This window comes from Nannobrachium achirus (genome assembly GCF_963921795.1).
Source record: "Nannobrachium achirus genome assembly, chromosome: 17".
In the NCBI taxonomy this organism is placed as follows: domain Eukaryota; kingdom Metazoa; phylum Chordata; class Actinopteri; order Myctophiformes; family Myctophidae; genus Nannobrachium; species Nannobrachium achirus.
Window position 1 is genome coordinate 39,293,597 of NC_137824.1, and position 14,560 is coordinate 39,308,156.

Sequence of the window (14,560 nt, forward strand, 5' to 3'; positions counted from 1 at the left end):
AACCTTTTTTTGTGCTATACTATATGGCATTTTGTTTGATGTGCAGATGAAATTACTGGCAAATGCATCTCTTTTGAAAAGAGTGACATGCGTAAAACAGCTTCAGGTATAACTGAGAAATAACCAAATGTACAGGTAATAAGAGATTAACCCATTTAGGCCTGGAATTATTTAATACTTTAGCTATTGAAAAGATAGCGTGGCACAGCGTAGATCTGCCATTTCTGAAAAGTCGTGAAAATTTGTGCAAATCTTTGAATATATGCATTTTTAAAGCGAACAGTTGTAACTCAAACCTTGCTTCAAAAAATATTTTGAGATGGGGGTCCATAGAAACGAGGATTTAGAATACACTTATAGAATCGGGTCAAAATATTCAAAGACTTGCACAAATGTTCACGATTTTTTCAAAAATAGCAGATCTACAAGCTTGCAGCTGTGAGCTTGTATATCTGGTTAACCTATTCATGTATAAATCTTAAAAATAAAATAATGGTCTGCATTTGGTGACTTTGTCGGTTCCTTGTCGTTCCCTTCTATTGTCTTGTTTCATGCCCGACTACTGAACCACTTGATAACTATTGGTTATCAAGTGTTGCAGCCCTAGTTCCTAGCTCCATACAGAGTGAGTTCACTGTTCCAGCTCTAGGTGCAGGTGGAGAAATGAGACTTGCCCCAGGCAGGTCACTGCTGTCCAGCCGGCTCCAACTGGCCATGCTGCTGCTGGAGGGAGGGAAGGAGCGAGCCCACAACCCCTATGACAACACATCAAGCATCTACATGTAATCAATCACCACAGGCAGAGAGGAAAGACAGCCACACATTTAGAATGCTATGTTCATCTACACCAGACTTTTGATACATTGTGGAACCAAAAGCCATCAAAAATTGCTGATCTACAAGCTCACAATGTGCACTGCGAGTGTGTAGATCGGTCGTTTTCCAAATGGTGGTTAAAACAGCACTTGTAGCCGAAAGTTGTTTCATCAGCTGGCTGAGTTGTTGGTTTCAATTATAAACGCCAGCGATGCTAAAAAGCCATTCCTAGGATATTAAGTAAATGCGTTACTACTCCCAAAAATGAAAGTTTGTGTATCAACTACTCACTGTGCCGCCTGGAATACTGAAAACCTTATGCCTTCATGGCAACTCTGACACAATGACTTGCACCTTGAAACCTAGCACCTACCACAAAATCCTACCTATTCTGGGGTGAACATTCTGCAAACCTATAAGCTCACAAGGAGTGTTGTAGGCATATATTTTCATTAACAAATTTGGTGTAGATGGAAATATTAAAAGGTCAACTCGGTATACTAAGTCCTATAACTTTAACTATGTCACGGTTGTGGTGTGGACTTTGTCATTCACTCGAGTGATTTTAAGAACGACATCTTCATAGTCACATTACAGTGTGAATGTCCCTTATGATTAATATTTTGCGCGCCGAAAATAGCTGACCTCACAATGCATCTTATATAGGTCTGCTATTTTTGCTGTGAGTCGAAGCCATGAACTTTATTTTGCAATATCTTGGCCGAAAAAGTGTGTTTTGGGGAGGTGACTGGATCACAGTGCATGAATACTTAATAATTTGTTCTGAAGTGTTTGCTGTTATGAGAATCTCAGATAAACTTCAATGTTTCAATAATGGCTACCATTCTTTTTAAATCTTTTTGTCAAGTATTCTAGGCTAAACAGAGTGAGTACTTGATACAAAAATGATTGTTAGAGATGTGGGTGTGGACAGGTGGATTTCATTTTTGGGTATAGTATGCCTTTAAATATATGCAGTGTATAATAAAGTCTGGCGAAGAAAGATCAACACTGAACCACAGCGTGTACAGTAGGGCAAACTGAAAACAGAATGCCATTCTGTCACCCGTTCAATTATAGATGCACCTTTTTTCCCCCAAATGATTAAAATGATTCCCAAAGCATTCACCTATAACCCTTGAATTTAGATGTCAACAATGCACCCTGGTGTATGTCCCCATGAGCGAGGTGTGTGAATCACACAACTCTGCTACAAGGCGATAGGTGTTAGGTCCAAGAATGAAAAAACGGAATAGTAAATTGTAGGAAATCACAGAAAACCATCATCATCCCATTTGAATATGGAAGGTTAATAATGAGATTAAAGTAGAGATAAGAATAGATATATGATCAAGAGGTTGGTTGTCAAAGAACAGAAATCAAAAACAGCAGAAGTGTGCCTGTTGTCCGTCCCAAAGAGCAGGACAGATTATCAGGTCGGCAAAGTTAGTAGTCAAATTCCCCAAGGACGTCTTTGCTTCTGCAAGACAGACCAATTGTATCAGTAGTATTTTTGGGGCTAAGACAGTACTGTTTGATAACGATATAGATACATATCGTTCTATAAGACATTTTCTTTTTCTTTGTCTTTTTTGTTTGTTTGTTTGTTTGATGGAAGTGATTGTTCCCCAAATCTTTTTTTCTTTTTTTTTTGTAACCATTCTGAAGGGGTGTTGGTTGGGTGTTTGGATAGAGCAATAATGATATTTATACGAAATAAGAAAATAATAAATATATACTGTACTGTATTATCATATCTATATGATGAGCAATTGGTGTCTCTGTAAAAAACGTCGCTTGGCTGTTGGCTACTAACCTTTCATGTTAGGCTTGGTTTTGTCAGTTTGCTTGCCTGTGGGGGTTTGTGCCTGTTGGCTCTGGCCCCCGGAGGAGGCGGCCTGCTGAGCTGCTTTTTGTTTCAGCATGGTCCAGTCGAATGTGTAGTCGTACTGGTGGTTCAGAGTCCTGCACAGGGAGACAACACACAATTAACACTTTTAGTGCCATTACCTTTGTAATCATCCAAACACAGTGTGCCACAATTTTCCACCATTCACTGCGCTTTATTTTGAAGAGTCCTGGAAGCCACGATCGTATCCATGTTGTGGAAATTCACTAGATCGGATGTAGACCAGATTGTTTACTTTCACACAGAGAAGAAGATTTTTCACCGTAGCCGACCGTCGCTGCCCAGTGTCGGCGTTTTGGAGAAAGATTGCGAGCAAAAGCAGTTTCTTTGCAGCACAATGAATAGGAGCCTATGGATAGTATATGCTTCATGATGACGTGATCGCCATGTCCCACAGCATATGACAAAAATGCTGTTAAAGATCTACAATTTGGGGAAAGTGAGGAATAGTAGTCAATGATCATGTGCAATTTCAGATCGATTGGTCAACCCAATGATGATAAAAACGGATGAGGACTGAACGACAAGAATTTTGTTCATTTTTAGAGTAAGATGAAAATACTTGGATGTCTACGGCAACTTGGGGAGCAAGAGTGTGTGTGTGTGTGTGTGTGTGTGTGTGTGTGGGTACCTGAACAGGATGCGGAAAAGTTGGCGCAGGTACATGTAGTCGGGGGCCTCCTCGAAGCGCAGGCCGCGGCAGTAGTTCAGATACATGGCGAACTCTGCAGGGAAACCCTGGACACGCACACACACATTTAACCGTTGGTGATTTTTCCTCAATCATGACATTTTACTTGAGGATTCATTGTCATACATATAATTGCAATTAACTATGTAAATGTTTTTGCCGTTGAACATTGGAACATACCTTTAAGCCTGATTATTTATATTTTGCACACTCGTGCCAAAACCTAGCACAGGGGTTGACACTTAGGTCTCAGAGGCACTTGTCGGTCGGGCAAGTACAGGTCATGTTCTACATGGCCAAAGGTCATGCCCACTTGTCCGAAAAGTCAATCATACCGTTCATTATAAAATGATAGAACAGTTGAATTTAACACAAATTTTGTTTTACTTTCTGGTGCCGTGCGATAAAAAAAATCTTATCTACATTTTTATCCAAATACCTACATAGCTATGATTGAATATGACTACGGGTTCACACCTATTTGATATTTTTAGCAACAGTGAAAACAGCACATTATAGGTAAACAGTGCTCTTATTTTACATTCCACAGACCAGAAGTGCACTGGCCACGTTCAGGCGTTTAGACAGATATCTCGTGTTGCGTTTATAGACGGTTGCGTCCCCGCTAAAACAAGCACTTGCCCGGTCGGGCAACCTGTAGGTAAACTTCACCAGCCTGAAAGATTTATTTACCTGCCAGGGGCAGGTGGACAAGCCTTAGTGTCAATGCCTGCAACATATTTAAAAGCTGACATTGAGCTTTTATATCGGCTATTTCCGGCAAAGGACAGAGGAAGTAAGTTTACCTTATTCTTCTGTGGCTACACGTCAGTGTTTTCTTACCTTGCAGAGGACCTCGACGGGGGTGGACATCTTCTTCTCCGAGATTTTCTCGTACTTCTGCTTCTTGGTGGCAGCCTGAGGAACAGCCGGCCACAATTTCAACATCCATGTCAAATAACATCACTCGATATTAAAAATTTAACACAAATCGAACATGCAGAGCGATAGTTCTAGGAAATTCAGCCTACATGTATTTTACACTTACACTGCCTGAAAAATGGCCTGCTATGATTGTTTTCACTTTTTATATAGTGATAATGTAGCCTGACACTCAGCCTGAATTGACATTTCGTTTCACTCCATTATTCAGTCTGAGGTCGCTCCCCCCCAGGGCGATTGCTGGGATGGGCGTTGCCAAAGAGGCAGTCTTCTGCGATTGGTTCACCGTCTGACCAACACATGACGTAGTGTTGTTATGTGTGACTGGCTAGTGGCTAGCCTGTTGCTTGCTAGTGCTACTTGCTAACCAAAGAAACAGGCAGAATAGGAGCACTACGAACTAGTAATCAAACACAACATAACATGCCTGCTACTGTTGTTTCATAGCGAGATCGATACGATCGCATTTTACCACAATTTACCGCGACTCGATGCGCGGTACAGTACGGTGGCGGAGCTTGTTTACTTGCCCAACCCTAAAATACACTGGTCTTCTCCCACTGTCTGTGTACGCATTTACACACCTTTCTCAACTCTACAGCATGTAGTTTTGTATGCCGTGTTCATGAATCTGTTCAGTCCCTCCCAAATAAACAAATGCATTGAGTAAAGACACACACCAACACTCAGGGCCATATAAATGTAATACCTTTAAGCCCTGCCAGGGCAGACTGGTTCTGTTGAAGTACATCAAGACGTAGCCTAGCGACTCCATGTCGTCGCGGCGACTGCAAGAGGGGAGGAGGAAAAAAACATGATTAGTCGAGGAAGACTAATAATGACATACATGAATAAGTTCGATTCACCTGAAATGGGGAACACTGCAACCTGCAATCACTGTGCCACATAGCCAGCTTGTATTACACATACTGTATATACATTTAAAGGTAGGGTAAGTGATTTCACTTTTCAAATTTCAGTTTCAGTTTTCATGTAGGTGATAGGCGGGGGCCTTCCTCCAATCATGATTAAGTGGGGGCAAGCCGTGCAGACCCGTAGAATGGAGAGAGTTATGACACTTACGTTGACTCCCATTCTAAGCGTGGAAAGCTATGGAAGTAGCTAGCTTAGCCTTGCTTACTGGAGCCTGTTCTCATTCTTAGCGAGCATTTGCCGTTCTTCAGCCCCCGTCCCGGGGCTGAACAAGGCATTTTCACTCGCTGGTAAGTAGACTAAATCACGTCTTTTTCCCCCTTTTAATAATGTAGTCTACCTTGGAGAGGCCCGTGAACGATTTAAAAGCGGGAAAAAGATGTGATTTAGTCTACTTACCCAGCGAGTGAAAATGCCTCGGTTATAATAGGGGCGGACAGGGCTGAAGAGCACCAGAGGCTCGCTAAGAATGAGAACAGGCTCCATGCGACGCCACTTCCGGTCTGCGGCGAGATCAAAGCATGCATGACGCCACTCTCTTCTAAACCACACTGAAGCCGTGGTGCGTGTAAGGCCCGCCCCCACTCTAGGCACCTCGTGGAGAAACTGAAACTGCTTTTTCTCCTCACAGGAGATAAGGCCAAATATGGACCAAACACTCTTATAGTGACTAGTACTATCAGAACATGGATGCATTTTGTTATTTGAATTAAATCACTTACTCTGCCTTTTACTTTAAATGAATCCCCAGTTAATTCAGACAAACATCACTTCCAGGAACATCATTCCTGAAGATGCCATCTTCAACTTGTTCAGGTTTAATGTAATGGTTTAATGTAATGTAGTAGTCAGTAATACATATGAAGTCACATCTCCCACCAGAAAGCCAAAATGGCCCTGAATGCCATTTCATGGGGACTTTAATAATACGCTTAGTGTTTAATCAGGCTAATGAGGAGGAGCTTGGTGATGTTGTCTAAAAATAAACAATCCGTTTTCACCAAATCATTTTGGGGCCTGAGTGCAGTTACTACCACAAACAAAATCTGTGTCTCTATTTATATGGGATTATGTTCTTGTAGCTGCCAGCACCTCTTGTCCCACAGTATATACTGAGCTCTAAGCTGTTTTTCCTTCTACTTGTTATGATGGAAATGTTTAATTACCGTTTAATAGAAAAAACAAAGAGAAAAAAAAAGGTCCTGCAGCTGGGGACAAGGGGCTTAAGCAGTTCAGGCACAAACTATATTATAAACATCCTGGATTTCTATCTGGCTCAGAGACTGTAGTGGACTTCCATAAAGCGGGTTTTTGCGTTATAAGGCATTTGCGTTTTTCGACATAATGATGATTAGCTTATTTTTGAAAAAGCTTTATGGAAACGCAGCTTGTGTCTAAGTCATTCTGACCCATATTTACTCTTGAAATAAAGGGTTTTAGAAGACTCTAAAGCCAGACAAACCCTTTGTTGATTTGATGGCTTTTCCAATGGTACAGCAATAGATTTTTATCAACAGGCCTTCACAAAAGGCCTTCCAATTAATGACTGGTTTCCTGCCAAAGTGACTGATTAGAAGGTCTAAATTCAAGCTGGTTGCCAGCCAAAGTGCAGCATGACTAGGTGTCATCTGCCTCTCTCTGGCAAGGACAGTACAGCTCTAAATGCCAAAGCTGTACTTTGTGTACAAACTGAAGGATCTTAACTTTTAACATGTCTAATACAGCACATCATACATTTTCTACAACACTTAAATGGAACTTTAGTGGACATTTAATGGACATTTAGTTACACCAATTGTAAATGTATTTAGAGCCTTTCTCAAGCTTCAATCACAATGCTAGACCATAAAACTAAAGTGGAACTTGTTTTGATAAACCAATCTTTATGGTAGAGTATGTTAATACAATACAAGCAGTATACCTGCTGTGGTTGAAGGTGGTCTCCCTACTGTTATTGAAACATTTATTTAGACACTGGAATTGTGCTTTTGACTCCAACCTGACATCGCTCTTGGTCAAGCAGGGATTACTTACCGAGCAATGGAACAAGCAGGGGTTAGTTACGGAGCGATAGAAAAAGGTCCAACATGCAGCAGACCTGGGTTCAAATCCCAGGTAGGTCAATGAAGTTACAGATTGTAGATTTAGGAACACCACAATGCTATCCAAGCATCCACTGAGAAGGCTTACGTACCTCTGTTCAATGCCCAGATGTGCGTTGATGGAGGCGTATCGTGCTGTGCCCGTTAAGTTCTTGTCTTCTCTGTAGGGGATGTGCTGCCGCGTTCGGTTGTCTCGGTACTTCTTAGCCAAGCCAAAGTCAATGAGGAACAACTGACAGAAAGGGAAAGACAATCGAGTGATATTTATAGTTAAGAAATGCAAAATGTATTCATAATACTGCCGCAATAAGTGCATTTAACACCTTGTACTGACAAAAGGTCATATTTACATCAGCTGAACATCTCTGGTTTCAGAATTGACGAGCAAGCATTTTAGATGATCTAGATGAGCAGGTTTTTATAGGCTCTAGGATTCAAGGACTAACTTTGACCCTAGATGACTTACTATGACCATAGAGGACCATGCTTCAGTTCCAAGTTAAAGCTTCAAATACCTAACATCCTAACGATACCGATGCCACTAAATGTAAAATACTAGGCTGGACGTCTTATTGGATGCTCTGGTATAGAAACAAAACGGCAGAATCCTTCATCTTTAATCTTTTACTACAAGAAACCTTACCACATGAACTCTAGGGTCGCTATTCTGGGCAAGTCATAACAGGTAAACATTCACAAATGCTATTTTCGTCTGAGATTTGGTGTAGAGGGGGGGGAAAAAACGGGGGGCTCAGTACAGACCGCTGGGGCCCCGGTCAACAAAGTATAAAGGGTTTAATTGGTTTAGAGCAGGAGTCTTCAACAGGGGGTCCTCAGAGTTACAACAGGGGGTCCTCCAAATCTTTGTCTTTTTTATATTAACCACTTGAACCCTAGAGTCCATATTCTGAGAACTTTAGGCAAAAATAGCAGATCTACAAGCCTCACACTGCGAGGCGTTGTGAGCTTGTAGATCGGCTATTTTCAGCTAAGAGGTTTGGTGTAGAGGAGAAAAAGAGCACACTAAGTACAGAGTGAAAGGTCAAGTTTTTTCAGTATTGATGGTTCAAGTGGTTATATCTAAAAACACAAATTGACATGAATCCAAAATACACTGATGACTGGGCTGTCAAACGATGAAACTATATGGAATCTATGATAAGGTTGTGGGGGTCCCTGCTTCATCTCTCTCTCAACTAAGGGGTCCTTGGCCTGAAAACGTTGAAGACCCTTGGTTAAGAGAGAACACCAAAACATTCTATTCCTTCCTCCCTGCCTTTTTACCACTGGCCAAAAACAAACCCAGCATTAACCGTCTACTCTGTACCACCAAAGTGTATGCCAAAGTCAACTGTTCCTGCAATGTTTTTTTATTACAATAAGCATCCATCATTTAATAAGGTTCATTGTTATGAATGTTGCTCAATGGTAAAAAGCATAAAATAAAAAGAAACATGTCCATCTCCTGGTACACAGACACACCCTAAACAGTGAGAGAGCACACTGCACCCATAATCATGGCTGCCAGTGTCTCTCCACCAGTGACGACATTTCCATAGGTCAGCTGTCATGGTTAGATCCTTATTAGAGCCATCATGGCTTCCAGTTGCCTAACAACCGGTGAAGGTATCTAGCCCAGCTGTCATTGTAGTAGCCTACACCCGCTTCACTGAACCACGGCAGCTATGCTGAAGGTGCAGGCATTTACAGAGCAGATTCAAATGTCCAGTTTTCTATCATATGACAAGTAGGGCTGCACGATTTTGGGAAAATATCTAATTGCGATTTTTCAGACTAATATTGCGATTGCGACTTTATTCGCAATATTTATATATCTATTTTAAGGTAGGTAAAAAAACAAAAAAAGGTTGCTATACCGGTAATAAATTATTTTAACCAAAGAAAATCCCTTCACTACCTAAGTCTAGCTTCTGTTGAATATTTATTGTGTAATACATTTAAAAAGAAATTGATTGTTTCCAACTAGGCTAATTGGCAATCAAATGGTTTGATTCGGTTCAGTTAAATTTCCAAAAGATCCCTTTTATTTTGCTTTAGCAATATAAAACGTTTTTATATTCAGAACAATCTCAGTAATAATGCCTCTCATTGTCAAGGAGTACCATATGTCGCTGCCTTGCTTTCATCAAGGCAAAAAATGCACCTTAAGACACACACCCAAGAGTTTCACATGTGGCTGGGACAGGCTTGCCAAGTCTCCTGAATTTTGACCCCATCTGCTGCCTTGCTCCTGAATAAATCTACTAAGTTTCGGGGGGAGGACCTCCAGACCCCCGTTTGTGGAGTTACACGCCCCCCTCAACTACCCCCAAAGAATTTGAAATGTTGACAACCCTGGTGCTGGGGATAGAGGAGGGGAGCGACGTCTGTACCAAAACATCACATTCACTTTCACTTTCAGCTTACGACAAACGGGAGCTTTTAATCTATGCACAAGGATTGAAGGATGTTATATTTATAATGATTACAAGAACATTCACTACCTGTAGCTTTGGAGTGCTCCTTTGCAACGGAAATAAACTTTTACGTGCTGTTAGACAGACAGTGTGAATGTGATGCCTTAGCTCCTCTCCTCCTCTTGAGTGGAGTGACGGCTAATCCGCGGTGCGGCGCAGGGATGCACGGCTATAAGCAAATAAAGACACCACAGTTTGATTTGATCATACCGTAGTTAATTATGAAGCGATTTCTAAAAAATTAAAACGTCTCCATATTACTTGGGAAGTCTACTTTCTGAATAAATTAATGAAAATCGCCAAAACCGCAGCCTTTGCGATTCGCTAATCGCGAGATTTCAAATCACGATTTCGGTTTGAAAACGATTAACCGTGCAGCACTAATGACAAGGGATATTGAGTGAAAAGAAGCTTAGATTCAGATAATTTGCATTCAAGGTTATTCAATAGATTAGAAAGGGGGAAGAAAGTGGAACATGCCAGGTCAACGTACCTGGCTCAGAATAAAGGCCACATGTCAGCCAGATTTTGTTTTCACATAATCAAAACTTGATTTAACTCCCTGTTGGTCAACCCATGGCTAAAGCAGGCAGCAAGCATTCGGTTTTTAAATTGAAGTCATATACAGTAGCCATATACGCTATATACATTTCCCCCATGATTTCCCCCCTGCTGGCTGCAGAAGCATTAACACTAGTTGCTAGTTTAAAGTCTTCTTTCAATTATCACGCTATGCGTTTAGTTAATTATGGTCCCAGTATTATTTTTATAATTAATGATAAATTAGGATATGTAAGGGCGTCAAATGGTGCTGCCGAGTTAAAACCCAATAGAAGACTTTCCGGTTTCTTTTCGGATGTTCAAAGATGTGGAAAAAAGTGTCTTGAAAACGATCTGAGAAACCAATCCCTTTGTCTATATTTGTTTTTAATAGTCTGTGCTAAAGGCTTTTCACAACGCCACGCTACGGGCTAGAAGAGGAATTCAGGGCATAGTCATATGGAATTTGATTTACCATTTAAAAATGTCTTGCCGTTTTTCAAACATCACTGATGAATGTTTTGTAACCATTTCTAATTTCCTTGATAATTTGTCATAATTATAAAGAAAATGTCCAGAAGCCATAATAGACAAAATATACAGTATATAAATATTTTTTTGTGTGCTAAGTGGACTCAAGTGTCCAATAGCACTTTAGCCAAATGTGCGCTAGCAAAACATGTTCAGTTTCTGTACTGAAATGGCCGTTGGATTGAAAATATTTAAAATTTACTAAGAAATATAATAATTGACTATTATTTTTGTTTTTCTTTGTTTTATAATCAAAGCCTTTACACGCAGGTTGGTTTTAATGTGTGTCTAAAATGTAGCTATGATGTGATCTCGTTCCCTCTAATTAAACTTCAAAATGATTTTATTGTATTTGCTTATATTATGGAACAGTTTTGAAGCAAGAAAAAACGACTCGAATTACCTAGCTTAGCTTTTCAACATTTGTCATGAGGTCACCTGCTCTGCACCTTACAGCAGAAAAACAGTTAACAGTATTTTTGGGGGAGTCTGGGAAATCCCTCAGTACCTACTGAGACTACCGTTTCACCAGACAAAACCCCACACTCGATATACACGTACGTGACAAACATCCGGACTAATTCGGGGTAATTCACTGTCTGCAATGACAGGTTTGAAATATGTTTATACAAAAGGCAGCAGAAGTGATCCAAAAGCTCTGAAATAACACTCAAGTGGTCTATTGGAACAGAAACTGCCATATCTGCAAATTTACCATAACACTCTCCTACAGATTACTTTACAAGACTGTGTTCATGTGTATGTATCAGCCATGTGTGTGTGCACTAAAAATGTTTACCAAATTCAAAACATTTAAATTAGGCTACTTATAAGTAATTTACATTAGTTTAACACTTCTACTGCCATAGTTTTGCCATAACTAATGTAGATTATCTGCCATGGCTTTTTCCCCCATCATTTACCAGATTTTTGATGGCTCCACATTGTGTGCACGGCGGCTCCTGTTCACGGCAAGTCTTTTCTTTCACACGAAGAAGAAAGAATACAACCGTGATGATCCGTGTGTAAGCTATGGTCAATAGAAAACAGGCAGTTTTGACCAAACGTGTGATATGGGAAAATAAGCGGAGAAATATTCATGTTTCTGCTGCCTGGATGAGAACAATTTAATGGGCGCCGGAAGTCGCCGGATCTAGTTGTCCGCAAGGCGTCATGGGAAACAGTTTTTTTTTTTCGCTCACTCCCGGCCGCTGCAGTGGGGGGGCTATTGGTTGCCATGGTAACCACTAACCAGTTAACATGTCCCTGAACGTGATAACGGCAGCACTTCACGGGGGGAATCGTTATCACGTTCCAGTGTTTCCCCTCGGGGAAGAGTTGTGGGGAGTGGCGCACGCAGAATATTTTACAGGTTTTTCGGGTCAGGTCGGGTGTGTTTGCGCGATTCTAACTCAGTTAAAAAAAGAAATATATATAGATTTGTATTTATAATTATCATCAACATTGGCCATCATCTTCTGATTTTTATTTTATAATTATCAACATTTGCCATCATATTCAGTTTCAAAGGGCTTTATTTACTTACACACAAAAAGATATACTATTTGGCTTTTCAAGCTTAGGTAAATAACCTAATTATTTACAAGCAACTTTACAGAAATAAAAGCCCAACATGGCTTATAATAGTCAGACCTGGCAACACTACATGTTATTTCCTCGAACCTAGCACAACATGGCTTACATTATCAGACCCGGCAACTGCATGTTGTTATGTAGCAGGAGGGAGAAATCAGCCCACAAACTGCACATGTAGCCACTGACAACCACAAACTACACCACTCTAAAATAAATACGTTTTTAAATTAATCTTGAGAAATGTAGAGCTAAGCTGTAATGATGTGTGGGACAACAAGTAAGCTATCTTCTCCTGTGCCTGTTCCATAATAGCCTACAACAGTGCCTGTGCGTCGCGACACAAATCAGTCGGTGCGCAGACTGAGAGAGCCGTTACTACTTTCTCCATCCAATGAGTGTAGCCGAGTGTTATAATCTCCTTCCAACCGTAACTAACCGAGAGAACAACTGTATTCTAAACAGTCACGTCGTTGTTGTGAAAAGAATTCCTCTGAAAAAAAAAAAAAAAAAAAATCTTAGAGTGGTGGTCAGATTTTAAGGGGCGGCAGGCCGCCACTCCTTAATAGGGGAAACACTGTGTTCAGACGTGTTCGGCATCCCATGTGTTAAAAAACGTCACATGCTTTAAATGTGTAATGTACTTCAATATCGGCCAAACACCACCATTGCAATGTGCATCACACCATCCAAACAGCTACCTAGGAAGATTGTGCACTCAATGCATACCACCGTCAATGTTATGCAATTAGTAAAAATCGCACCTGTGCTAAGTGAGTGGTGCTTCACTTCACCGCTCAAAAATACTAGAGGCCGCGGTTCTCACACTTACGTTGCACCATCGATCCAACCAATATGTCTGAGTCGGTGTCGGGGACTTTGTCAGAGTACCTGTCTGACTGTGTACCGGTGTCCCTTTTGAGCCCATATATGGAGATCTGTCTGTCTTTCCACCTTATATGTAGATGGAGATCCTTGATGTTCATACAAGTTCAAGCTTCCAATGTTCCCTTTCATGAAATCAATACTTTTTAGGAAAATGTCAGGCCTGTCAATGAGGGTACCATTGAACAAGGGCATGATGTAGTAGTAAGCTACAGACAATGTGTTACTGCATAAAGCCTGCATTTTTTGAAAGGAATAAAGACTGGCATGAAACCCCATGTTGATTTTGTAGTTTGTTATCCAGTTCCGGCTAAAAACTACAGCAGACTAGTAAGCAACATTGTTGCACCAAACAATTTAATGAGCGTAACATTTTCAAAGGTGTCCATAGCCAAGGGCATGCCAATGTACAAGCCTGATACAGTATTGACACTAATTATTTCTGGAAACAATCAAAAGCAAGGGTTTGCCATCTGTTGATGAGAAGCACATCAAGTTTCAGGGAGTTACGTGAATTGAAAGTTACAATAATACCCATTTATGATTATGTGTGTTCTTATGTCCACCGTCCAGTTGGAAGCACTTAACTCACCCTTTTTAACTACTGGCTACCTTACAACCTTCTATGGTGGCTAAACCATTTACACGGCAGACATCAGTCAACCAAATAAGACTAAAAAGGCTTTTGTAAAACCAATACAATTGTGTATGATTACAAAAATAACTCAAGGAATTAGATATTTTGAGATGGGGGTCCGTGGCGAAATACATATAATTTTGGGGGTCCTTCACATGAAAAGGTTTGAGCACCACTGACATAGTCTAGTGGTCTCTCAAGAACAGACTAACTGAGCTACATTTAAGTGAAAGGGACCATTTCTTTGACGATGGCTAGCCAGATTGCTGACATAGAAACATAGGTTTTTCAAAAAATCTTAGGATTCAAAAGACACTTCTAATTTTCACGATTTTTCTAAAATAGCAGATCTACAAGCTCGCAGTATGGCGCTGTGAGCTTGTACATCTGCTATTTTTCAATAGTTAAAGCATAAAATAATGATACAAAATAATGTGTACCCGTTCTAAATGGGTACAAACGCAGAGTTCATAGACATCTCCTGACCACCCCTCACACGACTGT

At 40.6% G+C, this 14,560-nt stretch overlaps 1 protein-coding gene across 4 annotated transcripts in view; it reads right to left on the reverse strand.

Moving 5' to 3' along the window:
- csnk1a1 (casein kinase 1, alpha 1) overlaps window positions 1–14,560 on the reverse strand; it is a 37,789-nt gene that overhangs the window by 7,396 nt on the left and 15,833 nt on the right. For 2 of the 4 annotated variants that reach the window (XM_080746365.1, XM_080746368.1), the window contains 6 exons: window positions 7,486–7,625; window positions 5,068–5,146; window positions 4,260–4,334; window positions 3,357–3,463; window positions 2,669–2,781; window positions 675–755 (listed from right to left, as the gene is read on the reverse strand). In XM_080746365.1, the coding sequence (XP_080602491.1) occupies window positions 685–755; window positions 2,669–2,781; window positions 3,357–3,463; window positions 4,260–4,334; window positions 5,068–5,146; window positions 7,486–7,625 (585 nt within the window). In that variant the 3' untranslated portion in view covers window positions 675–684. The other 2 variants (XM_080746367.1, XM_080746366.1) reach the window with 2 other exon arrangements.